Raw genomic sequence first — 25,477 nt, 5'->3', positions numbered from 1 at the left:
TGAAAGTGATTTTTTAAAACCTAAAGAGAGAGGACGTTTAATTTTGTATACACAAAAATGAATGCCTCATTGTTCAGGACATCCAGAATATCCTTCACTTGGTCATCATACACTTGTATGTGATTACCCATTGTGATCTTAATCAACAGCCTGATTGCACGTTTTGAAGTGATTTGTCTCTGTGTGTGGATGGTTCAAACATCCTGATGGAAACACACAGAATGGGTCAATATGTTCAGCAGAAATACAGAAACAGTGCATGTTTTTCAAAATAAAAGTCATTGATGAAGTTGCACCACACTAGTGAGTCAATAAAGAAATGCAGTTCTGAGGAAAAAACAGAAATTCCCATTGACTGTGTACAACAATGGACAATAACATGACGGTGGACTGTAAACACAGGTAGATGATGCAGCTCTGCCTGAGGCCAAAATATCTCATATACAGGTGCTGCCATGTTGGAAAAAGACGCCAATCATGGATTCAGCACATCAGAAATCAAATATCATCCAATCCTCACCGCTCCACCCGAACACCCACTCATGCCTGCATCAAGCACACACCTCGCTCAAATGTTTGCATAGCTTGGCTGTTTCATAGGCTCCAAACTACCACGTCCCTCCTTTTTTTAAACAACAGTAGCTGATTAAATATGAACGTATCAATAAAGATCAGCACAACAAAAACTAGCTAACAAACCATCTTTATGAAAAAACAGGGGCACGGTCAGGTTTTAGTTAGGTTCATGTTCCAGCCACTTGGCCTCACGTTTATGGAGCTGTCATGCAGTCCATCTTTATTTACAGTATAGGACTGACTCACTTTTGAAGAATGGCTCCAGAGGCCACTGGGGGAACTGCAGTTTTGACACTAAAGATGGCGATGAAAGTAATCAGTCAGTGTTGGGTTTGGAGGGGGGGTCCAAGAGACTTTTTTGTGCATCTTGGGGTGATACATATGTGTGCCAAATTTCATGATTCTGTGTCAAACTGGCCAGAGGGGCTACACGTTAGGGGGGCGCTATAGAGCCATTTTCCCATGTTTCAAAAGACAGCAAATTTCAATAGTTTTCGGGCAAACAAATTTTTCTACCAAGTTTCCCTATAGGACCAATGCATGTCTCAGCATTGTGTTGCTCTAACAGGAGTTTCTTTATCAGTGACCTACAATGTTCTTTGCTTCCTCGAGCATGTTCATCCTCTGTGTGCTCTCACCTTCAAACGTGGTGTCTGTTCTTGACAGAACAGTTCCACTTCAGTGTCTCTTGATACAGTTTAGACTTTAGAGTCCATCGTCATTTTTTGAAGTGTGGGTGGCTGTTTAGTAGCTGCACACTTAGCCACTGCATCATCAATATTACAGCCACATGTCAAAGATAGATTATGTTGTGGTTGAATACAGTTTTGCTTACTGTGTATGTTTTCTCTGATCAAATATCTGTCAGCTGGATTACATAAGCTGCCCTCATGTTTAATCTGCGGTGACACAGTTTGAAAAATATTTTAATGGACTCTGCTTTCCCTGTATTGCCTGGCAGCACAGAGAGGGAAAGCTGTTTTACCGGAGGGAAGTTGGCACACATTCCACTATATCACTGATACATAATTGAGCAGCAGGTAGTTTCGATTTAGCAGCGCTACAGAGGTGATCCAGAAAAGGGGGACGTACAACTAGTTAGATCTTTTCATTGGTGTCTGTTTGGTGTACAGAAAGGCCTCTAAATCACCTCCTCCTTGTTTTTTGTCTCTAAAAGTTGCACGCTGTCTAACTGGAGCGGATGAAATTAATTTACAAAAACAAATGTAAATGTAAACACTTGTGTACAGGGGGAGGCCTGATGCCACTTCCTCTGACATCATATTTTGTTTTTATTGACACAGGGTTATTCCTCCAAGTCGGTGTGCAGACATGAACAGTATTTGGTGCCTGAAGACAAAGAGGGTCTAATTTAACGCAAAGAAAATTATGCATAGAGAATATTCTTATGAGGTGACACTTCTCTGTAAGTGCATAATTGTCTATGACCAAGCTTCTATACTAATTTCCTTCAGCTGCTCTAAGATTTTTTTTTTTTGCTTATTTTAAATCCCACTGCAACATTTAAATGAGACACAAATTTGGGTTGTTTTTTTTTTATTTCCTGCCTAGGAACGATTCCTAAACCTCTGAATAAGTTATACATCAATGCCAGATCTTTTGGTTTAAAAGGATCAGTGTGTTTTAATGTGTGTTAAAAAGAGCTTTGTCTCTTTTTAGGGAATGTTTTGACCCATTATCAGGACAAACCCGTGGAGGCTCTGAGACAGAGTTCTGTCCTTATCTGGAGGTCAAAAAGAAAAAAACATCAGACATATGCTTTGTGAAAGACCTTCACTTCACTACTCTCAAATTCGTGATAAATGTTTCTGCTTAAGAAGAAGTCTTCGCATATTTTCTGAAACCTTCAGGCCCTTGCTGTTTCCATTACATGTACCTTATCGTATCTTGTTACATTCAGATGACTTCCAGAGTATCGCATAGAATAAAGAATAGAAATACTTTATTCATCCCAAGCTGGGAATTTTTTTTTATAGCAGCAATATACACTCAGCATTCTAAACATTAATTACAAGAAAAAAGACACATAAAACATGAGTAAAAAAACTAAAGTATGCAATTTTGAAAAGTTAACTTTGTGCAAAATCTGTCACAGTTACAACAGTCAGTGTTATCTATGAAACAATCTCCTCCCACTGGATTAAGCTGGAATTTTGTTTCCTTGCAGTCTGTCAGGCCCCATAATTGACACTTTCTCACATTTTCCATCATTGTTTTTCTAAGCTAATTAATGTCTACTTGGTTCTTGTACTTAATATAATGCTGCACATCATTTCCTCCAGTTAAAAGACTAAAACTCTAGAATTTCTTTTCCTGTTTGGCTACGTTGGAAGTTTCCTTTCCTCGTTTATAAAACCGCCTCACTCACAGCATCACATTCTTTAAAAAAAAAATTCCTGCAGTGTGTGATTACTTTCTTCCTGCCATTTATATTAATCTCATCTTCTTCCTTCAGTGCAAAATAAAATCCTAATCCAAAAGTCCTATAAAGTCTATTATAGAAAGTGTTAAAGTGTATTTATCTTCTGATGGTGGTGCAGCCAGAGAATTTGACAACATCAAACTCCCCTCATTCACATCTGCTAGATTAAAGACTTTGCAACAATGTCATCGTCCACAGATCTTTCACAAGATCCTCTGAAGTCACTCTCTCCATACGCAATGAGACTTGGAGTCCATTCAAGAGGAAGCTGCTGAGGAGGAGCGGCTGTGTGAAGCAACCACAGACCGTTCCAAGGAGAGATCCTTCTAGCTAACAGATAGCATGTTCAGACTAGATGTGGTTATGAAATAGACCTCCCTGAACTATTGGACACATTAAGATTTAAAACATATTTGATTTATGAGTGATTACAACAAACATTTTTGAATAGTTTAGTATGAAAATGTAAACTTTGAAGAGGAGAATATGAGAAAATAAACTGTGAATGTGACAAATAACATTCAGCAGAAAACAAAATCAGCAAAAGCATCACACTATGACACCAACTACAGTGTGTCATTTAAGCACACATCATTATAATACTTTATTTTTTTCCCTTTTAATTAAGTAGGCTACGTTTATTTTAACTTAATTAGATCACAACTTTGTTTCATGATAATAAACAGAACTCGTTGAATTAAATAAATCCTGAGGATCATCCTGCAGTAGTTGAAACATCTGATTTGATTATTTGACTGACAGTCACATGCGCCAGTGCAGTGTGCTGGAGCGTCGCCTACTGATGACGTAGGATTAGCCGCAGCGCTAGCTGTTTACATCTTGCAGTTTAATCATCGATTTTCCACATTAACAAAGGTAAGGGCTTATATATTGAATGTCTTTAATTGGTCTTACAAGTAGAGGTTATGTTGCCGTGTTTATACTACATTACAGTTAGTTCGCTCGCTTAATTAGGCTGTTTTCAAAGTTAATCTAGCTGCTGTGGGTTAGCCTGAGCTATTAGCATAGAACTTCTTTCGTGTTTTTCTAATATCCAAATATGCAACAAACAAAGTTTTTAATGCGACAAAAAACGAGGCAGCAGTAACACTGATGACACTAACGAAATGATTCATAGGCGACTATTTTGTGTGTCAGAAAGAAAGAACGGATGTTATCTTTAGCTTAGTGAGTGTCTTTGCTACGTTATCACAGTCAGAACGTTTGCTTTCGTTGTAACATCCTCACAACACGTTAGGAAGAACACGGACTGTTTGTTTCTAATCAGCTGTGTCAGCTCTGTGTCAGCGCTGTCCAGCTTTCATCTCAGCCCAGACAGATGATATCAGTCGTTCAGTCATTGTTAGTTATGAAGAAATGCCTGTAAGTGACAGTGTTGCTCACTCTAGTACGTACTGTAATAACAAAACAATAAGCAACAAGCTAAAATGTGCACCAGGAAACAAGACACAAAAGTAAATGTGGGAAAAATTATTGATTTTAATAGATATAGCTAACAATCTGTGTCTTGTGCCTGATGAAAATGAAAAAAAAAAATGAAAAAAATAAAATAAAAAAAAAAAAATAAATAAAAAAAATAAAGAATACATGTCGCCATGTAATAACCTTTACTTAACCATCATAGAGCTACAGGGACGTGTTTGTTCATCTGCTGGGTTCAGGATACCTTAATGTTTTCTTTGGTTGCAATGCAAATTTGCATACTTCTTTTTAACGACACAGGGTTACTCATCCAAGTCTGTGTGCAGAGTATTTCCAGTGCAGATCCAGTAGAGTCCGGGATCAGATTCCCGGATTTTCCGGATCAGATTTCTTTTTATAAGTTTAGTGTTTCCAGTTAATTACCAATAAGATGTCACTGTAATGGTTGCATGTAGGCAGTTGAAGCTATCTATTCTATACTGCTCTGTTAAAGCAGGCAGTGTTGAGTGTAAGCTAAGAAACACAGTTAGCTGTCAATATTTACTGAGAATACTGAGAGTCTGTGTGTACAGTACACTTCCCCTCAGTCAGTACAATCCATCCCATGGAACTGCAGGCACTCAGTCACAGATGTAAGTGAATGCACACTGAACTTTATATCGGCAGGCCTACGCTGTGCTCTGCTCGAATAAAAGCAATATATCTTTTGTGTTGTGTTTTTTGTGTTGTGATTTGATTCTAATGTGGCATGGAAAATTCACGTCAGAATGCTGTTTGAGCTGATTATTGCCTCTGTGCATATCAGTTTAGTTTAATCTTGAGTAAGTCTGCACAGTTAAAGGGAGATGTCAGGAACAACGTGCTCTGTATCTCACTTCCTTTGTTATGTTTGTTTTTATTTCAGATTCTTAACTTTTGTGCTGGTTAGTCAGGCACATTCTGTGTAAACAAACAATCTAATCACAGCAAATAACAAAATTATGTCTTTTCACTTTTAGCTTTGTCTTTTTACACCACACACTTTGTATTGCAATGAAAACAATCTAGTTTCCATTCCATCTATTTTTCCATTGAAATAAATATAGATTTAAATCAGTGGTGATTTCAGAGACTCTTGCACGGCGCTGCTCATCTGCGCTTTTCCATAACTGTTGTGTGGGAGGACGAGAAATTAGTGAGAACTGTAAAGCTTGTATTGTTTCTTGTGTTATTTCAACCGTATGTGATTCCAAATAATCAAAAGGAGGAAGTAACAGACTGACATTGACAGAACGCAGTTTCCTTGTGATTTAAGAGCACCAAGCCTGACTTGTGTATATGACACAATAGTCAGTGCTATGACAACCATCAACAGTCTACTAACATGGTTTTATTGTCACAGGTGATGTCATCCTTGTGCAGCACCAGCGATGGCTGTCTAGATGCAGGCGCAGAAGCCGCAGAGCAACAGGCAAGAATAAGAAGACCCATTAAATGTCGCATCCCAGGGCTCTAGAGTGCGACCTAATTTCTCAATGGTGCAACCAAAAAATATCAGAGGTCGCACCAGTGCGACCAGTTGTCACAGGAAGATACATTCTCTGTGACTCTTACAAGTCTCCCTGTGATCCGACAACAGACCATTGTCTGCCAGTATGATATCTGCATGCAGCTAAAACTCTAACAGACAGAATGAAAAGTCAGCTGGAGCTCAGCTTTAGAAAGAGAGGAGACACTGAGGCAGAGAGGAAGAGAGGTGAGGAAGATGAGAGAAGAGATACTGTAGAAATGTGTTGAAGAAAACTAAATATATATCTCAATCACTATTAAATAAATAATGGTGTAAATAAAGGTGTGTATAATTTAAATAATTTTTAATTCCCATTGGCAGATAGATAAGTGAGGAGTGACAGCCAGAAAATTCAGAGAGAAAGCAAACAGGCAACTGAAGAGTGCTGTATGAACTTTGAATCTTTATTATGGCAGACTTGTTGGCTAGTTTGTCCATAATTTGAATGAGTACTATGAGTACATTTATTTATTTATTTACCTGTGTTCATTAAACAAGGTCCAAAGTCCAAAATTTCTAAAACTTTGGCTACAGCCCTGCGAGGCCCGTCAGGTAAACAGTAGATGCAGCTGCAAATGATGAGAGAAGGTGAAAAGAACTTCTGCATTAAGATAGGTGTCAAGTTAAGGCCTGATCCAATATATGGACATCGATTCAAAAACTGCCGTGTGATGTCTGTGATGCGGTGCACCTAAGAATAAAAGTTAGGCGCATCGGTGCAACCAGTGCAAAAAGTTAGTCTAGAGCCCTGCACCCACATCTTTAATTCTGTGTATTTGAGTTGCTTAAAAAATGCAATTTGTGATGTATGACTCCAGCGTGGTCTGGCGTGCTCTGTAGCATGCAAGCAACTCTCAACATGGCCCGGGCTTGTTTGGATTTCTAACCTTCTTATTGAAGACACCGATCTTTAAAAACCCGCCCCCAAATTTATTGTTTCATATGTTTAATTAAAAAGCGCTTTGTGGCTTTGAACATACAAGCATTTGATTAAGGATGTTATCTTTAATGGTTTTTGATATTAGTATAAGAGAAAAAATATCTGGCTGTGTTTAAACCAGCAATTCAATTATTATTTATTTATCACTTTATAAATGTGGATATAAATCCTTCAAAACTTTATAAATCACATGTGTGTTACAGGAGAAGGAGCATCCCCGTGTACTCATTCCGGAGCTATGCCGACTCTTCTACCAGCTGGGATGGGTGACGGGGACGGGTGGAGGGATCAGCCTGAGACGGGGGTTAGTATGCAGATTTATCTCTCGCAGAGAATTGTGAAGCACCAGAAATGGTCAATTGTTTACGCTCTATCACTTAACTGTGACCATCTCTTCCAGCTTAAAGGCTTCTAAGATGGAGGGTTTTATTCCAGCTGGATTGACTAATTGACACACCGATCATTAAACTTTGTCTTTACATTTTGGGGACGTGACAAAATGGAATCCAATATGTGTATGCAGAGGAAAGTGCAGCGAGGCTAATGGGAGGTCGGCTATGACAAAGTGTTGGATCTGAGCTGAAGGCAGAAGACCACAGCTTTGCTGTAATGAAACTGGATTCAAATTGAAAGCTTTGGCAGCTTATTACTAACAACTCTGAACAAAGAACACACCGCCCATTACCAAGTGTCTGTGTGAGACGTGGAATGGCAGGCACTGTGTTTAAGCCCAATGAAACTTCCCAACGAGAGCAAACACGATTCTGTGGTACTGTATTTCCTTCAGATAGGAAAAGAAGAGTTTCCTTTCATCTTGTTAAATGATTATACCTTTAGATCCAAGGAGGAAATAAGCAGTTCTAAGCTGCACTTTAACGCAAAGTATCATTCCGCTTAGGTCCTGTGTTTTTGACAGAATGATAACTATTTTGCAGTTGCTGTTTTTTTTTTCTTCTCTCTGTCAGAAATAGAAAGTGTTTGATACAACCCTGTCTCAGCAAAACTACAACATGGAGACCAAGTCCATAGCCAAGCATCATAATCATATCACACATCATATATTATTCCATATTCTCAGGCCGATATGGAACAGATCAAGCAGTCTGAATATAGAGCAGTAGTGTTCCTAGTTGTTTTACACAAAGAGTGTTTTCTTCTGCGACTGCAGGTCTGAGTTTTAAGTTTTGAAGCCTTGCCTTCTTTTGCTTTGGTTTGACTCAGAAATGACTCACAGCCTGCGGCAGCCTCGCCAAACCTTGCACTCAGAATCAATAAGCTTCTTCTTTATCTGGAAATGTTTGTTGCCAGATAAAGAAGAGTACAATGGCTTCATCCTCGGCATTCTATGGGGATATGTTAAAGCTCTAAACTTTGGAACAAAAATATGATAACTGCAAAGTAGGGCTGTGCAATTAACCGAAAATATATCGAAACCGACATTTAGACCCTCTAACCGTCGTAATTTTACTTTTTTTTTACGATTAATTCGGTTATTACGTTACTGTGACGTCCCCTTGCTGTAAAAATCAAATAAAAGTGCTTTGTAGAGCTTGTTACATATCCAGAGGTGTCCGTGTTCCAGAGGTGGCAAGAACAATAACAAACTTATCATGCTTCACGAGAAACTACACACACATACAGGTTCTGACGTTTCACTGCTGAACGTCGGCAGAAGCAGCAGTTTAGGTGAACGTTTGAAGCGGAGATATTTCAGAAACAAGCAAAACCGAGAAATACCAAATATTAGCAACATCTTCCTCCTCCCCCACTAAACATGTTCACCTAAACTGCTGCTTCTGCCGTTCAGCAGTGTAATGTCAACCTGTGTGTGTGTGCGCGCTGCAGTGGGAGGACTGAATGAGGAGTTCTGTACACGTTTCTTGTGAATTATGAAAAGTCCGGGCCGAAAGAACTTTGTTTTTGTTCTTGCCACCTCAGAACCACCAATAGATTTCTTTGTTCTAGTGGAGTATGTAACAAGCAAAAAAAAAAGTAATAATCATTCATTAATCACTAATCGAGGAAAAGCTTCAATTAATCGTGATATTGATTTTAAGTAATATCGCCCAGCCCTACTGCAAAGATTTTCAGGCTACATAGTTAACTCTGCAGTTCATTACATGATAGGTACACAAAAATCATATTTACATTGTGTGTTTGTACTTCAGAGAGAATGTCGAGAGTAATATTTTGCAACATCTGTTAGCACTCAGAGGAAAAGCCACACCAGCGCTAATCTGTTAGCAAGCAAACGTCGACAGGTCCACGGTAGGATAGGCTAGCTTAGCTTACCTTTCATGTTATGGGCTGATCAGTGTTGACAGTGTGCAAAAACTGTCTTTACCAGAAGGGTAATAAGTTATTGATCCTGTCCTTGATATTGACACATTCTTGTTTTTGCAGAGACCAGATCTACATTGCGCCATCTGGTGTTCAAAAAGAGAGAATACAAGTAAGAATATTGTGTAAACAATCTGTCGCCCATCTCCGTTGAACAGATTTAACCCATACTTTTCTGATGTTTGCGTCACTCAGCCAGAGGACATGTTTGTGTGTGACATGGAGGAGAGGGACATCAGCTGTCCACCCGTCTGGAAGAAGCTAAAGAAGAGCCAGTGCACACCGCTTTTCATGAACGCGTATACTATGAGAGGTTAGTACAATTGATACTACAAGTGATCTTTAGAATGAATGAATGAGTGATATATTTTGTGATTCTCCGATCCATGGTTTACTTAAGAAAGAAATACACTCAACAAAAATATAAACGCAACACTTTTGTTTTTGCTCCCATGTTTCATGAGATGGACTTGAAGATCTAAACTTCATTCCAGATACACAATATTACCATTCCTCTCAAACATTGTTCACAAATCTGTCTAAATGTGTGATAGTGAGCACTTCTGCTTTGCTGAGATAATCCATCCCACCTCACAGGTGTGCCACATCAAGATGCTGATCTGACATCATGATTAGTGCACAGGTGTACCTCAAACTGCCCACAATAAAAGGCCACCCTGAAATGTGCAGTTTTGTCTCACAGCAAAATGCTACAGATGCCACAAGCATTGAGGGAGCGTGCAATTGGCATGCTGACAGCAGGAATGTCAACCAGATCTGTTGCTCGTGCATTGAATGTTCATTTCTCCACCATAAGCCGTCTCCAAAGGCGTTTCAGAGAATATGGCAGTACATCCAACCGGCCTCACAACCGCAGACCACGAGTAACCACACCAGCCCAGGACCTCCACATCCAGCAGGTTCACCTCCGAGATCGTCTGAGACCAGCCACTCAGACAGCTGCTGAAACAATTGGTTTGCATAACCAAACAATTTCTGCACAAACTGTCAGAAACCGTCTCAGGGAAGCTCAACTGCATGCTCGTCGTCCTCATCGGGGTCTTAACCTGACTCCAGATCGTCGCCGTAACAGACTTGAGTGGGCAAATGCTCACATTCGATGGTGTCTAGCACGTTGGAGAGGTGTTCTCTTCACGGATGAATCTCGGTTTACATTGTTCAGGGCAGATGGCAGACAGCGTGTGTGGCGTCGTGTGGGTGAGCGCTTTGCTGATGTCAATGTTGTGGATCGAGTGGCCCATGGTGGTGGTGGGGTCATGGTATGGGCAGGCATCTGTTATGGACACACAGGTGCATTTTATTGATGGCATTTTGAATGCACAGAGATACCGTGATGAGATCCTGAGGCCCATTGTTGTGCCATACATCCATGAACATCACCTCATGTTTCAGCAAGATAATGCACGGCCCCATGTTGCAAGGATCTGTACACAATTCTTGGAAGCTGAAAATGTCCCAGTTCTTGCATGGCCAGCATACTCACCGGACATGTCACCCATTGAACATGTTTGGGATGTGCTTGACCGGCGTATACGACAGCGTGCACCAGTTCCCACTAATATCCAGCAACTTCGCACAGCCATTGAAGAGGAGTGGACCAACATTCCACAGGCCACAATAGACAATCTGATAAACTCTATGCGAAGAAGATGTGTTGCACTGCATGAGGCAAATGGTGGTCACACCAGATACTGACTGGTTCTGAGTCCCCAGACCGCCAATAAAGCAGAAACAAAATGCACATTTCAGGGTGGCCTTTTATTGTGGGCAGTTTAAGGTACACCTGTGCACTAATCATGATGTCAGATCAGCATCTTGATGTGGCACACCTGTGAGGTGGGATGGATTATCTCAGCAAAGCAGAAGTGCTCACTATCACACATTTAGACAGATTTGTGAACAATGTTTGAGAGGAATGGTAATATTGTGTATCTGGAATGAAGTTTAGATCTTCAAGTCCATCTCATGAAACATGGGAGCAAAAACAAAAGTGTTGCGTTTATATTTTTGTTGAGTGTAAAAAAAGATTGTTGAAAGTCTAATGCACGATTATGTTATTAAACTTATGTAACATTTGTAATTTTTAACAAAATTAATAATAGACTTGTATTTGCAGTTGACATGTATTTCTGCCTCTTGAGTGCTTTATGAAATAATCAGGAAGGGTTATAATTAGTTACATTTATTCTGTAAGACATTTATACCAAACCTTCCATGTTGAAAACAATTTTTTAAATAAAATTCTTTTTTTAAAAAAAGACAAGGTTCCGCTTGAGACGGTTGGTTTAATAAGGCCATTGTAATTAAAGGTCAACATTTAATGAAACACCAAACCCTAGAATGATAATATTTGTATCAATTACTCCACTTCTTTGTCCTGGAATGTCGGGTCAAAGTTTGTTTACTCCTGCATCCTTTCACAGGTAATGAAGCTGGAACTCAACACAATATAAAACTAGAAATTCAAACGCATGGTGCACCTTGATATCTGAGCATCATCATTTTCAGCATGCTTCCACGTTTTACAATTGTCATTTAAAAAAAAAAACAAAAAAAGCCTACTGGTAGTCAGCAAATCCAAATCTGCTTTTCCTTTGCTAAAATACAGGGGCAGAGGCAGTCATACACACCCACTCCAAGGCTGCTGTCATGGCAACGCTGCTGTATCATGGCAAAGAGTTCAGGATAACACACCAGGAGATGATCAAGGGGATTCGTAAGGGCACCTCAGGCACAAACTATCGGTATGTAATCAAGCGGCCAGGATTAGTGAAGGCCAGTAAGCGTCCAAGTGTTTTTATTTTTCAGTCAAGCAGTGGGGGGGTGTAAAGTTGTCGTTATCATGGCACACACAACTAGAAGTACAGATTTAAGTAGACCATGTTTGTATGTTGGCTTATCTGCCAATGAATTAAAAAAACTTGCCCACCAAGAATAATTAGCCAGTGTAGGGATCTGGCACCAGTTCACATACGATCAATCTGACAGCAGAAACGTTCCTGCACCGCCTGCTATTACAGCTGCCAACTGTTCTTTGGAAACCATCGTGTTTGGCTTAATGCCTTCATCAGGGTTAAGAGAAGCATAACCGTGATACATCAAATCAACTGCCCGGATTTCATCAGAGTCTGCGGGTGTTCACATGTACAAGGCATGACAAGGTTGGCTCCTATTTTAACACCTTTTCTTTGTCCATAAATATGCCTGGTCCTGCCTTGTTTTTCTCAGTAACCTGAATGGAAATCAGAAGCCGAGACGTTTGGGCATTTCTCACAAAGCAAATTTAGTTGTAGTGGATCATAGGTGTTTTTATTATTTTTTGGATTTTATCTTTGTGCAATGAAGAAATTAGGTGGAAAGGTGGGAAAAAATGCCCCCCCCCCCCCTTGTTTTAAACGTCATAATAGTCATTTTCCATGTTTTAAAATTCTGACAGAGCCAGTTACCCTCTGTTGGTCTGGAGAAAAGGAAGGGGATGTCTTTTTCCTTTTGTGCAGCAGCAGTGATTACTATTATTGATTTGTTGTTTATTTTTTTGAATGGTGACAGCTTGCTCTGTTTAACTAACAATTCAAACCCCAAAGATATATTATAGAACAGCAAATCATCACATTTGAGAGGCTGCAATCAGAAATGGTTTGGGATTTATTGCTTATTTTAAGCACTACGCCCGACTCTCAGGCCACAATGTGATTGCACACAATCAAAAACATTGAGGAGCAGGCAGCGGTGTCAATCTTTGGAGCCTGAGGATGATGCCAAAAGTCAAAAATCTTTTTTTTATATATATATTTACACAGGTATGATGACACATTGGTGGTGCCTATTATTGAAAATACTCCAGAGGAGAAGGACTTGAAAGACCGGATGGCCTGGGCCATGGAACAATACCCGGATTCATGTGCGGTTCTCGTCCGCAGACATGGTGTCTACGTCTGGGGAGAGTCATGGGAAAAAGCTAAGACCATGTAAGCATTTACCTCCCAACACTATTAACCCCTTTGATCCTGTATATGACTAAGAATATATTAGCAATCATTGGGCAATTCTTTATCTTCCAACACTGCATAGGTGCGAATGCTACGACTACCTGTTCGACATGGCAGTGCAGATGAAGCAGTGTGGACTGGACCCTTCAGCCATACCAACGGAAGAGAAAGGAATAGTTTAACATTCAGCACTGCTTTTTTTAAAGACACATTTGTTGCAGAAAGGTTTGTGCAGTTCAATCAGAGCAGATTGTAATCATTTGCCTTTCATGCTGGCCTGCTTCAAATGTGATGAAATTTAATGGTGAGGGGCAGATTCAGAGCTGAAGCAGATTGAATGCCTCTGATCTGAAAGTACCTGGAGGTAACACGACAAAGCACTGTGGGACAACTCACTCACAAGCAGCTGTCAAATCAATGTCCTCGGGTTTAAATGCCTCACTATTCACACTCTCATTTACTGTGGTGGAGGAGTCGAAGTCTTTGTGTGTGTGTGTATGCCAGGCATGAATGTAATGTGCATCAGTTTGATCTGTGATGATGTTTAACTGCCTGTGCTTCAAGTCAATAATAAAAGACAACTGAATTTTTAAAAATGAACCTGATGTCCAAAGCTCCTCTGCTCCCTAAATGCACCATTTGCTCCAATTTATTTACAAAGCATTAACTCTAAACAGGGCTCAGTAAAATAATAATAATGGGAAAAAATGCACTCCTCCGCACAGCCAGGAAGCTACGACTGACTCACCTGAAAACAGCAAGTAACAAAAATTCTGCAGGTTTTGGCAGATCTGCAGACTTTCTACACTTAAAGGTAGGGTAGGAGATTTCATTCTGATGCACTTTTTGTTAAAGTAGTGTAACTTCTCTTTACAATCCGATAGCAACCGATTAGTTCGGCAGTTTCGCTTTAAAATGAAGAATATGAATCATCTGTGGAAGCTATAAAACACAAAAAACATCAGCCAATCCTCCGGGTGGACCCTGCGCGGAGTATTGGCTGGTTGTCTCTCTTCCTGCTCTGCGCACCAGAGAGGTACGTGCATGATGGCCGAAGTCACAGACCGCAGCTCGTCTTCAGGTGATGTGCGTCCATGTGATTGGGAGGCGTGGCTTCGGGGTGAGCTCCGAGAGAAAGGGGCGTATGTTTACTTTCAAAATCTGGCTGACTCTCACTGAGTTTTCAAAATCTCCTACCCTACGTTTAATCAAGAGGCAGCCAAGGGGCTCAAACTTGAAGCCCATACAGAAGTGTCAAAACTTGTAGTTCATGCCGCAACCGCTGGGGGCTGGCTCCAGAGTCATTTCCCATAGACTCCCATGTTAAAATGGCCGACTTCACAGCAGTGTCAATTGTAGGGGGGGGGGGGGTGATCTTTTTTTACAACTCACTCATTTTAATTATATTAGGATTTAAAATTATGCATAATTATGGTCGTTGCTGCTTTGAGTGACAGACGGTTGACGTATCACAGCGCAAGTTTCCTGCTTCCACGATCGCCCGCCCCCCTAAACTCCACTCCTGCTCCCCCTCTTTGTCCATATTTGGAGTTTTGGCAATGTGGCGCTGCCAACGTGACACTGCCAACATGGCGGCGGTCAGTGTGTCCTGGAGCCTCAAAACGACTCCGAAAATGAAGCTCTGTCCATAGTTTTTATTGTCAATGGTTTTAATGTGTAAAAAAGACATCCACATAAAATCTATGTTATATAAAGCTTTCTTTTCCCTAAGATTTTAACATTCGAGGGCATCAATAAGCTTATTTTTTGAAGAAATCCATGATTTCCTTTGTGCTGTTTCCGTTGGAGTGAACAGGGGAATTTTAACAGGTCTTGCATCCATGTTCACAGACATTCTTAATTCCCACACCAGCATTCGATCAGCAGGCTGCTGCTGCATTTGGTGAAAACCTTGCACAATGCCTGCAGATCCACGCGCAGCATGCGCTCAGTCATCTGCGTGCTCATTTCTCATGAAAGCCGGCTTTTTAACAAGCTCCCTCCGCTGCCTCTATCCCACCGCTACCGCCACTGTATACTCGTTCACAAACAGAGCACTGTCAACTGTGCCGCAGGCGGATTTAAAATGGGTAAAAACAGACAAAAAGAAAACACAAACTTTCTTTGTGCTGTATGCCAAACACTGCCAAGAGTCACTGCCACACTCTCTGATTAATGAGGAATTCGGGTAAACTCATTTGCGAAGGAAACCCAACGCAACTCCATTAACATAAGAATGAGTTATCTGATTTCTGACGCTCTGTTTAGTGATTTTTATCTAAAAGAAAATCAATCACATTCAAGAGAAAACTCTAATCTGACACCAACATTTTGTGAGACTCAAACTTCTCATGCCAAATGTTATGTATATTATATTTTCAAATATTCACTCCATTAGCATTCATATTAATATTTATTACCTGTCGGCCGGAAAGGTTCAGCAGACGCATTAAGAATAGAATATAAAGAAAGACTCAGATGATGTGTGTGTGTGTGTGCAGGCTCAGTTCATATTAAATATGAGCTAACAGATCAACTATACAGTTGGTCACTTATTAATTTCACTGGAACGACATGAACACACACACATCAGTGCATCATTAAGACTGAATTAGTCACTAGACAGGAATGCAAACGATGCAGAATTTTCTTTTTAAATAAACCTATGAATATTTTATGAAGATTGATTCCATGAAGAAACACACAATCCATTCCAGTCAGTGACCCTGTACGTAAACAAACATGACATTCAAACAAATGTTTTCTTGAATGTAGGAATAAGAAAACCTTCTCGCCAACAGGGGTTAACAGCCACAGATGAAGCACTTTGTGAGGTCTAATCCAAGCATGCTTAATCTCCTGACCTCTATGAGTATCATACAAAATTAATGCAACGTTCTGTGTTACAGCTTCAGGATGTAACCCAGCAAACATCAGCAAAAAAACGGCTTGTGAGTGTAGAAGTTACTGACTTCTGCTTCTTATCAGTCATGATAGAAATTAGATTTTTTTAGATTTTTATTTAAAGAATGATTGTTCCTACTGTTAATAAAACAATGTTACTCACATGACAAACGTGCCACAGCCAGAATTTCTTTAAAGAATCTATCTGCTGGTTAATGCCCAACATATGTTTAAATATGGAAATGTAAATCTTGTACAAGTGGTTAATTTTTAAAATGCTCTTTATAAATATACTTTATACCGATGCATAATTAAGGGCGTGGCCACTTTGAGTGACAGGCGGGTGCTGACTCACAGCGTGAGCGTCCTGCTTCCTCGACCACCTACTTGGCTTGGCTCCACCTCTTTGCCTGTAATAGGAGTTTAGGTTGACTGTGATGCTGCCAACATGGCGACACTCAAAATGGCTTTTTAGAAACTTCTGGGTGACGTCAAGGACTCTGTGCTTAGTTATATACTGTCTATCACTATCTACTGTTGGGGAGTAACAGATTACATGTACCGATGTTACGTAATTAGAATACAAAAAATTAGGAACTGTATTCCGTTTCAGTTACACTCTAAAGAGATGGTAATCAGAATACAGTTACATTGTTAAAATCAGTGGATTACACGACGGTACTTTCATGTGTTTTTTCACTGGATGAAACAAGTCACGTAAAAATAACTGTCTTTCTACAACAAAGATCTTGTTCACAGCAGATGTCTGACTCCTTACCGCTTGTCTCATTGTGTGGTCATATACGCGTGTATGACGGTAAATAGTCATTGGAATGAGAGCTCTTACCGTCAATACAACATCTTTGATCAAAGCGAAAAGAATTTTTGTTCATGTCGGCAAACTGGACAGAAAGCTGCATGAAGCGGGGGACAGAGAGGACAGAGCAGCCGGTCTGATGGGGGTCAGAGTCTGGGTATGAAGCGCTGCATGCTTAATGCTCCTCAGTCATGATGCCGGTACACTGTTAGCGTCACTTGAATTAGCGAACTAGTTAGCTGTTAGCTGCTAGCTAACTCCGTCCAAAACTGAAGCTGATTAACATTTAAGTATGAACGTGTCTCTTGCAGTCAGGTAGTTTTATACATGGTAAAATGAGTCTGTTTTATGTATGTATTCAACTATTTTTGTGTGTAAAATGACTTTGGGTTACGTCATTTAAAAAATATATTATTCTGACATCATCACATTCTATTTCTCTAGAATAACTAATAACACTGAATGCAGTCAGCTGGAACAGTCTGGACATTTTTATTGAAAGTTTTAGTGTCCTTTGTAGTAAGCAGGGACTGATTGTTGCACTCTATCACTTAATTCAGTAAGTAATCCAAGTATTCAGAATACGTTACTCAGATTGAGTAACACTGCTGTCTATTGTATCAGCCAAGTCTGTCCCATAAGGTCCCTGGAAACATTTCCATTGTGTTGTTGAGCTTCTGTGTGAATGGAGAAACTTTGGATCAGTATATTTGGTTGTGTAACTTGATTTCTTCTATAGCTTAAAAAACAGTATGAAAAGATTCTTTTGTCCTATATTATTATATGTCTATTTTATCAGAAGCTGTAATCTGCAGATCATACACACTACTGCTTCCTTTAGGCCTTATAAGAACACCTTTCTTCATACTTTTACTCCCTGAGTGCATTTCTGTCTGATCCTCTCTTTACAAACCTCATTTTTAAACTTCCATTTCTTCATAAATCATATATATAGTCTGTTGCCTGGACAGCTAAAGAACTCATTGTTGTGATCATTCCCTCCTCCATCATCAGAGCCATTAGACGAACCCTTTTTTTTGGAACACCCATTATCAGTGGCTATGCAGGGCATCTCATTATAAGCATCGCAGAAAAACCTTATTTTCCATCAATTGAGGGATGTTTAACAGTTCACATGCTTTAGTGGCGCCACTCAGCTCATAAATTATGTTCAAGTTGTATTAACGTGTTTGGCACCCATGTCTCAGGAGAAAAGGAACACTCATTGCTGAACCATATTTTTTACGATATTGATTAAAGTGTAAATGTGTTTATGATTTTTAGCTTCAGTAAAAGCCTTGTGACAGGCCAAATGGTGATATAAATTAATATTATTGACGTTCAGACACAAGTACTGTAAGCTCATGTGTACCCGCACACAGCCACACATCAAAAATATAAAATGCTTCATCCTCAGTGAGGTAGCTTAAGGTCAACATGTTGACATTATTTGACTGCTCCTTTCTGACTTACTTGCTTTGTACAGATTGGTCTTAACATGAGTAAGAGGAGTGAATATGTATATATGGTTCCAATGTTTTTCCTGAATATAGAAAATTATCATCTGTACATGACTGCGTTCGATATAAACTCCACTAAAACACTCACGTTACCTGGTCTACACATATGGATGCAATACGATTAAGTGCACTATAACAGCACACCGACCTCTGTCCAGCAGCTGGAAACAAAGCCATATGGATTTTCTTTAGTGAACATTTACATCTACAAGCAGCACAATGAAAGGGATTGATGTGACTGTGTGATTGATGTAGGAAATTCAAAATAAAAATGCGTTTTTCACACCCGTATTTGTGTTCATGATGTGTTCTTGATCATGAGTACTTGCCGACATGTCGACATAAACAGTTACATTTCTTTGATTTTGTTTTGAAATCCTTCCACCCCCTGCTGCATAAAAGCTACATAATGTAGCTGAGTTAGCTGTTAACAGCTGTTAAAGGTAATCGAGTCAATGATTGCATTTAAAGCAGCCTGTTGTTGTTTAAATGGCTCTAACACACTGAGGCCACGTTATTCATAATGGGCTGTGAGGTCATTAGACATACAACACGTGTGTCTACTGATGAGATCAATGCAGAAGCAGGATAAGCAACAGTTGTGTGTTTATAGGCACTTTTGCCCAACATTGTCTGAAAATGGGACCAATATGTCTGATACGCAAACACCTGTTGTCATTTAGACCACAGCTGTGACAAGCCCCGTCCACTACAACAGATTTGACATCATTAGAATCCAGTGGTCATCTCCAGCTCATCATACTGTTGATGATGGGCTGTGACAGTCAGACCTCTGGAGGTGAGATACTTCTGCACCAAGAGTGAACACACAGAAATCGAGCTGGTGTATTAGACACAGCATGGGTTGAATATAGGCTTATGGATCTCTGGAGCCATATTGGATAGTCCAGGGCTCACGGTGGACTAGCCACCTGGGATTTGTTTAAAGCCATGTGCACATACCCTTCATTGTATCTGCAAGCAGAGCTCATCTAGCAGGTCATCAGACAGGTTAGTTATTGACTGATCTCTGTACTAAACACAGATGGCAGTTGCAGACTAGATGCTACACAGAGGTGCCATTAGACCATTAAATAATCTGGAACCACCAAAACCTTTCAGCCCCATTTAGTTACCAATCTGGGTCCGAGAGGCAGACACTGCCTCCACCTTTAAGACTAGACTTAAAACTTTTCTGTTTAGTAAGGTGTATAGTTAGCCTTAGACCTTGTGTGTAGGGCTGGTAGGTATAGTTACAGTCGCCTCAGCCACAGGTATAACAGGTGTCGATAGCATCTTAACTTTTAGCACAGCTATGCTGCTCTAGGCCTACGTTGTCGGGGGGCACAAACATGATCCACTGAGCAGTTTCCCTCCCACGCTCTGACCTCTCCTCTACTCTCCTTAGTCCGGCTCACACTGGTAATATCGTCTCATAATCTGTGTTTACTGTCTTCCTCGTAGTTTTGTGCCTCGCTCTCGCGCTCTCTTTGCAGGTCTCAAGACCTGCATGCTGACCTGCAGTCCGGCCCCTGAACTCTCCCTAGGCCTCCCTGTTCGGGGGGCACAAACATGATCCACTGAGCAGTTTCCCTCTCACCCTCTGACCTCTCCTCTACTGTCCTTAGTCTGGCTCATACTGGGTCTCAAGACCTGCATGCTGACCTGCAGTCCGGCCCCTGAACTCTCCTGTGCTCATTGACTTCATTTGCTGCATGTTTGTTCCCCTCTCTCTCTCCTTCATCCTCTCTGTCCTGTCTCCCTCTTCGTCTCCTCCTCTACCCGGCCGACTGGCAGCAGGACTGGTTCTCCCTTAAGTTGACGGGTCCTGCTCAGGTTTCTTCCTCTTAAAGGGAGTTTTTCCTTGCCACAGTGCTCTTAGGGGGGTTCAGGTTCTGGGTCTCACGCTCTGAGTTTCAGAATTTGTGATTGTAAAATGCGCTATATAAATAAAACTGAATTGAATTGAATTTAAAGCCACACTACAGACTTTTGGGAGACAGTGCAAGCAGGTTCCCCCTACAGTCTGATGAATGCTACTGTCTGCTACAGCTGTGGTACAATGTTCCTACACACATTTGTTCAGCAGCAAACTCCTTCATAGCTGAAGCTGTGTGTCTCACACAAGAAGGCCTCCTCAGATCGCTCCTTTTCTTATAGTTGCATTCAAATAAATCGACACAGGCTAATGTGGGCTGGAGCTACACCAACACAACAAAAACCTCCCTCAGCTCTGTCACTCTCAGCGCGCACGCACACACAAACACACACACACAGAACCTGGAAGACAACCACCACCTGCTTAACTGCTGCCAATCACGGCCATCAATGTCAGAAATCAGTGAAACATTGTATAACCACACAACTCCGTAACTCAACCACACATTTCTCTGACACGTTAACATAATATAACGATAACATGTCTGTCATATTAACATTTCCCCAGACAGCAACCAAACATGTCACTATAAACTCTCTCCATTCAAAGGAAGAGCAGATTCGTTGTCGCCGCCTGCCCCCTCTCAGTGTCACTTCTAACTCCAATTGCCTCATGCTTTGATATAAGAGGGATGATTCTGTAGTCCTTTTTAGTTACAGGTTCCTACCAGAACCCCAAAGATTCCTAGTGCCAATGCAGGCCACACAGACACGCTGGAGCAAAGACGAAGGTGTCATTCAGTCTATTGTGAGCTGATGTACCATTGGACTGATTTTGGAAATACAGTTCGGAGGCTGAAAAACTCTTTAGTGTTTTTCTTCCTACTGTCATTGCAAACTTTGTTCATTGCCACTGCTGTAGTTTAAGGTTGGATGGCCCTCAGCGCCCCCCTGACTGGTGTGTGGCTCCGAGCAGTTCCCTGCCCTGAATGCTGGTAAGCAGCACCTCTGGCTACACTGGCTTACTATCCTATACCAGTTGGTATTAGTCGATAGGTATTCCACTCACGGTATTAGTGTTAATTGACAATTGCTGCTATGACAGGCTATTTTTAAAGAACCTGTGTCTACAGTTTAGGAGGAAAGATTAGAAGTAGTTTCCAGAAGTACGTTTTTATTAGCACCTGTAACTGTGAATTGTTAAATATATGCTCATTCAGTAATTTAATGCTTTCAGAGCGATTCAATCTGAAATTGTAATTCTGAGAATTAAAAAGAAAGTTAAACAGTGATTAAATTAACTTGTAAGTGAAACTAAACAAAAGCTGCTGTATTATTATACAATTATATATTATATACATGTTATAATTGAGCTTGGATAGCTGTTCATATTTGCAAATAAAGTCATCATCTAATGCAAATGTTTATCTTTAAATATAGTGTTCCAGTATCGACAAAAGAAAGCGATGAAGACTTAATAAACCGCCTTTGAATGATCTTTCTCTGTTTGATATTAAAATTCATTACTTGTTATTCACCTACAGTACTAACACATAAAGCCTTTCTCAACTCACAGACAAAGAAATGTTTTGGTGCAGGATTTGGGAAGGGTATTAATTTCTAGCCACTAGGTTAATAACAAAACAAAAAACAGGCCTTGAGGCAAAGTGCTGCAGCTGGCTGATTCCTAAGCTTCTCTATCAGGGTTAATTTACTGAGCTGCATGCTATGTAATCTAACCTAGAGAGCGGGCTAAATAAGCTTAGTAAGCCATATAAATCAAGTTAAGTGGCTGTAGCTGATGTTAGCTTTGTAAACAACGTGTGCTGCTGCTACAGGTTTGAACTAAAAGAAGAAGAATCTTGTGTGTGTCCTCTGCAAGCGGTAATGGTTTGATGTAAGTTATCAGACCGGCAGCAGCTCTTTGCTCTGGGCCGTCATCTTCCCTTAATCCTTTCACCCAGGCCTCACTTTGTTTTTTTGTTTTTTTTGTTTTTGCCTTCGCTGACTTTGCTGATAGAGATGTTGAAATACACAAATCCACTTTCCTACAAAAAAAAGATACATTAATTTTTCTTTAAACTGTTCAAACATGTAGTGGAGCGGTCAAAGACAGGCGTACTTCTGCTTGAATGTCACATTTAGTGTCCCATTTCAGCTTTATGAGCCAAGCAAAGTTTGACATTGCCATTAGCCACAAGAGGGGCTGATAATTTAATCTAAAAATATAAAATACATACACACATACAAGTTTATAGTCATTTACAGCGCATATTCCTACTGCTGCTATTCTGACAGCAGTCATACAATGATGTCATAGAAATAATATCACTGTGATAGCTGTATCTTTTTTATTATACATGTTTTATTGCTTTTCTGTAAAAGTAAATTGTTGTGTTTTCATTTGAGCTACTCTTGCATTACCCTTGTAATAAATGTTACATTCTGTCCGATCAATAGAGCAAAGCTGAGCTGCATTATGATAAAGCTTCATGTAGACCGCCGCTGGCTGTGTGGACACGCCCACAGCTGTGTGACGCCTCATACTGGCTGCTGCTGCACAGATATATACAGTGCTACCTTTCCAAACAAAACTCACAAAGAGCTCTGCATGGATCATCTGTCCTATCTGATGAGAGCAGAATGTTAATAAGCACCTTGCTTAGTGAATGAGTTTAGGAGCAGTGAGGGAGCTGCTAGAAACACACACACACAGCAACAGATTCATCCGCAGTTTTCATACTCAGTTTGGCCTTGTTAAAGGAATAGTGAGCAATAAATTCTTAATAAATGCAATATTATATTATGTTATGTTATGTTATATTATATAAGAAATATTGTTGGTATTGTGAGTAAATTAATGCCATATAGGTAAATGTTGTGTGGAACAATATTCTTTTTTTTTTTAAAGGTAGGGTAGGAGATTTCATTCTGATCACTTTTTGTTAAATTAGTGTAACTTCTCTTTACAATCTGATAGCAACCGATTAGTTCGGCAGTGTCGTTTTAATGCAAAGAATATTAATCATCTGTGGAAGCTATAAAACGCTAAAAACATCAGCCAGAGCCCCTCCCTCCATCATGTGCACCTTCTACAGAGGTGCTGCTGAGAGCATTCTGTCCAGCTGCATCACTGTGTGGTAGGGAGGCTGCACCACCACCTGCATGAAGACGCTTCATCGCACAGTGAGAGCAGCTGAGAAGATCATCAGTGTCTTCACACCGCTTCTTCAGTCTGCAGCCTCAGGAGAGGCACCACGAAGCCACTGGGCGAGGACCAGCAGACTGAGGGACAGCTTCATTCATCAGACTGTCAGGAAGCTGAACTCTCTCCCAGCTCTGCCCCACCTCCCCCTCTGCCCCCAGCACATGAACTCTGACACCCCCATCCCCCCACCCAACTGTGGACACCTCAGTACCCCCACATCCTCCCTCTCTCTGTTCCTCCCTCACAACCTCTGCACACTTTAGATTCTCTGTATGTCCAGTACATACGGCAGTATTGACATTAATGCCGACTTTGACTTTGACACTGGAAAAAAAAAACACGTGGAGTTCATTAACTTTGGCTTTGAGAGCACAGCTTAGACTTGGGCTTTGGTTTTCTCCTCCGCTGGGGCTCTTTTTCCCCCCAGGGCTCCGAGCCGATCCTCAAACGGATGGATCGGACAAGAAAGATCATCGATAAAAATATTTCGTTTTATGTGCAAATGTGAGCCCATAGCTGCCTTTTATTTTAATTACATGTAAGGGTATCTCTCTCTTGTATGTCACAGGAAATTAGGATGCTAGTAAATTTATAGAGGAAAATGAGAAGCACAGATTATGAGACACGCATATCATTGTTATAATTCCCCTAAATCCTATTTATTTATTTAAATTTCTAAGTGACAGCAACAAAGTGGCTATGAAGTTCTACAAAGAAACACACCATTACATTTTTTTGGTATATGAGCCAGAGACAGCAGATCAGCAGAGACATGGACTAATCTCATAAAATGTTCACACGTGGTAAAAGCCTGGATTAAATTAGCTGGTGTTAAATATACATCTGACAAGCTAATATAAAGTGTAGGTCAATGACTATCGAGAGCTAAAGTTATGGTCCTGATTGTCCTTGAAAGTGCTGAGGCACTGTGAAGAATATGTCTAACCTGACAGAGATTAAATGGATTATGGCCATAAATTCATGTAATGCATCTTCTCACATCCTTCTTGCGTGTGTGGTCGGCACTGCAGTCACAGATGTGCTGTAAGTCTGTGAGTGCTGTAAGCATGTGCAGCCTGTATTAGCACTGATCCTCATCTTCACTGAAGGTAACTAAAGCAAATAAGTGGGCTGCTGTTGATTGATTGGTACAGATTTGTTAGTAATTGTGCATGTCTGAATGTTGCATAACGCAATTTGAGTACATCTAAAGAGTCTCTTGACAGTTAAGTGTGTGTATGTGTTTGTGTGTGGGTGTGTGTTATGGTATGTTTTGTTGGTATAATCAAATTATGAGCTTAGCAGACACACAGCATCTGGGTGTTTAGGCGTAGTAGTGATCACGGTGCTCCTTCTCTCATCAGAAACTGGCCACTTAAATCAACTGTATCAGCCAAGAAGATGATGTCAATGACAAGGCCTGAGACACACTGACAAGAGAAAGAGATCTGTGGATGGTAGAAGAGTCACCCCCTAGAGGCTGCGAGGTGATCTGCAACTTTTTCCACTTCTGCATGGGCTTTATTTCTGAGCTGGACCTAGAGGTTGCTACTTGCTCTGAATGCATACTTAGCCTATACTCCCCAATGATTGTCATTAGGAAAAGCCACACAATGCATTCTGGGAGCATCGCATTTTGATTTGAGAGTCAGAGCATCAAGACAGCTGCTCTTCATCTGCATGAAGTTCGTTCTTGGCAACTGCAATGCAAATCAGCAGCGTCCTGGCAGCTCTCACAAAACTAAACCAGGTAATTATTCACAGACGTTATATGAAGGCAGATGCCATATTGCTTTCCTCTAATATTTGCTGAATTATTTGGAAAACATAAGAGAAAGAATGTTGCTTC

General features: G+C 40.5%; 1 protein-coding gene across 1 annotated transcript; it reads left to right on the top strand.

Moving 5' to 3' along the window:
• The first annotated feature begins 3,791 nt into the window (after nt 1-3,791).
• Nucleotides 3,792-13,901, top strand: apip (APAF1 interacting protein). Its single transcript, XM_028401908.1, has 8 exons — nt 3,792-3,895; nt 5,844-5,912; nt 7,155-7,255; nt 9,355-9,403; nt 9,487-9,604; nt 11,921-12,056; nt 13,113-13,280; nt 13,384-13,901. Exons 2-8 carry the CDS (start codon nt 5,847-5,849, stop codon nt 13,481-13,483), a joined length of 738 nt encoding a protein of 245 aa, XP_028257709.1. The 5' UTR covers nt 3,792-3,895; nt 5,844-5,846; the 3' UTR covers nt 13,484-13,901.
• The last annotated feature ends 11,576 nt before the right edge of the window (nt 13,902-25,477 follow it).

The sequence above is a fragment of the Parambassis ranga genome, chromosome 3 (genome assembly GCF_900634625.1).
Source record: "Parambassis ranga chromosome 3, fParRan2.1, whole genome shotgun sequence".
In the NCBI taxonomy this organism is placed as follows: domain Eukaryota; kingdom Metazoa; phylum Chordata; class Actinopteri; family Ambassidae; genus Parambassis; species Parambassis ranga.
This window is presented reverse-complemented; position numbering and strand designations above follow the sequence as displayed.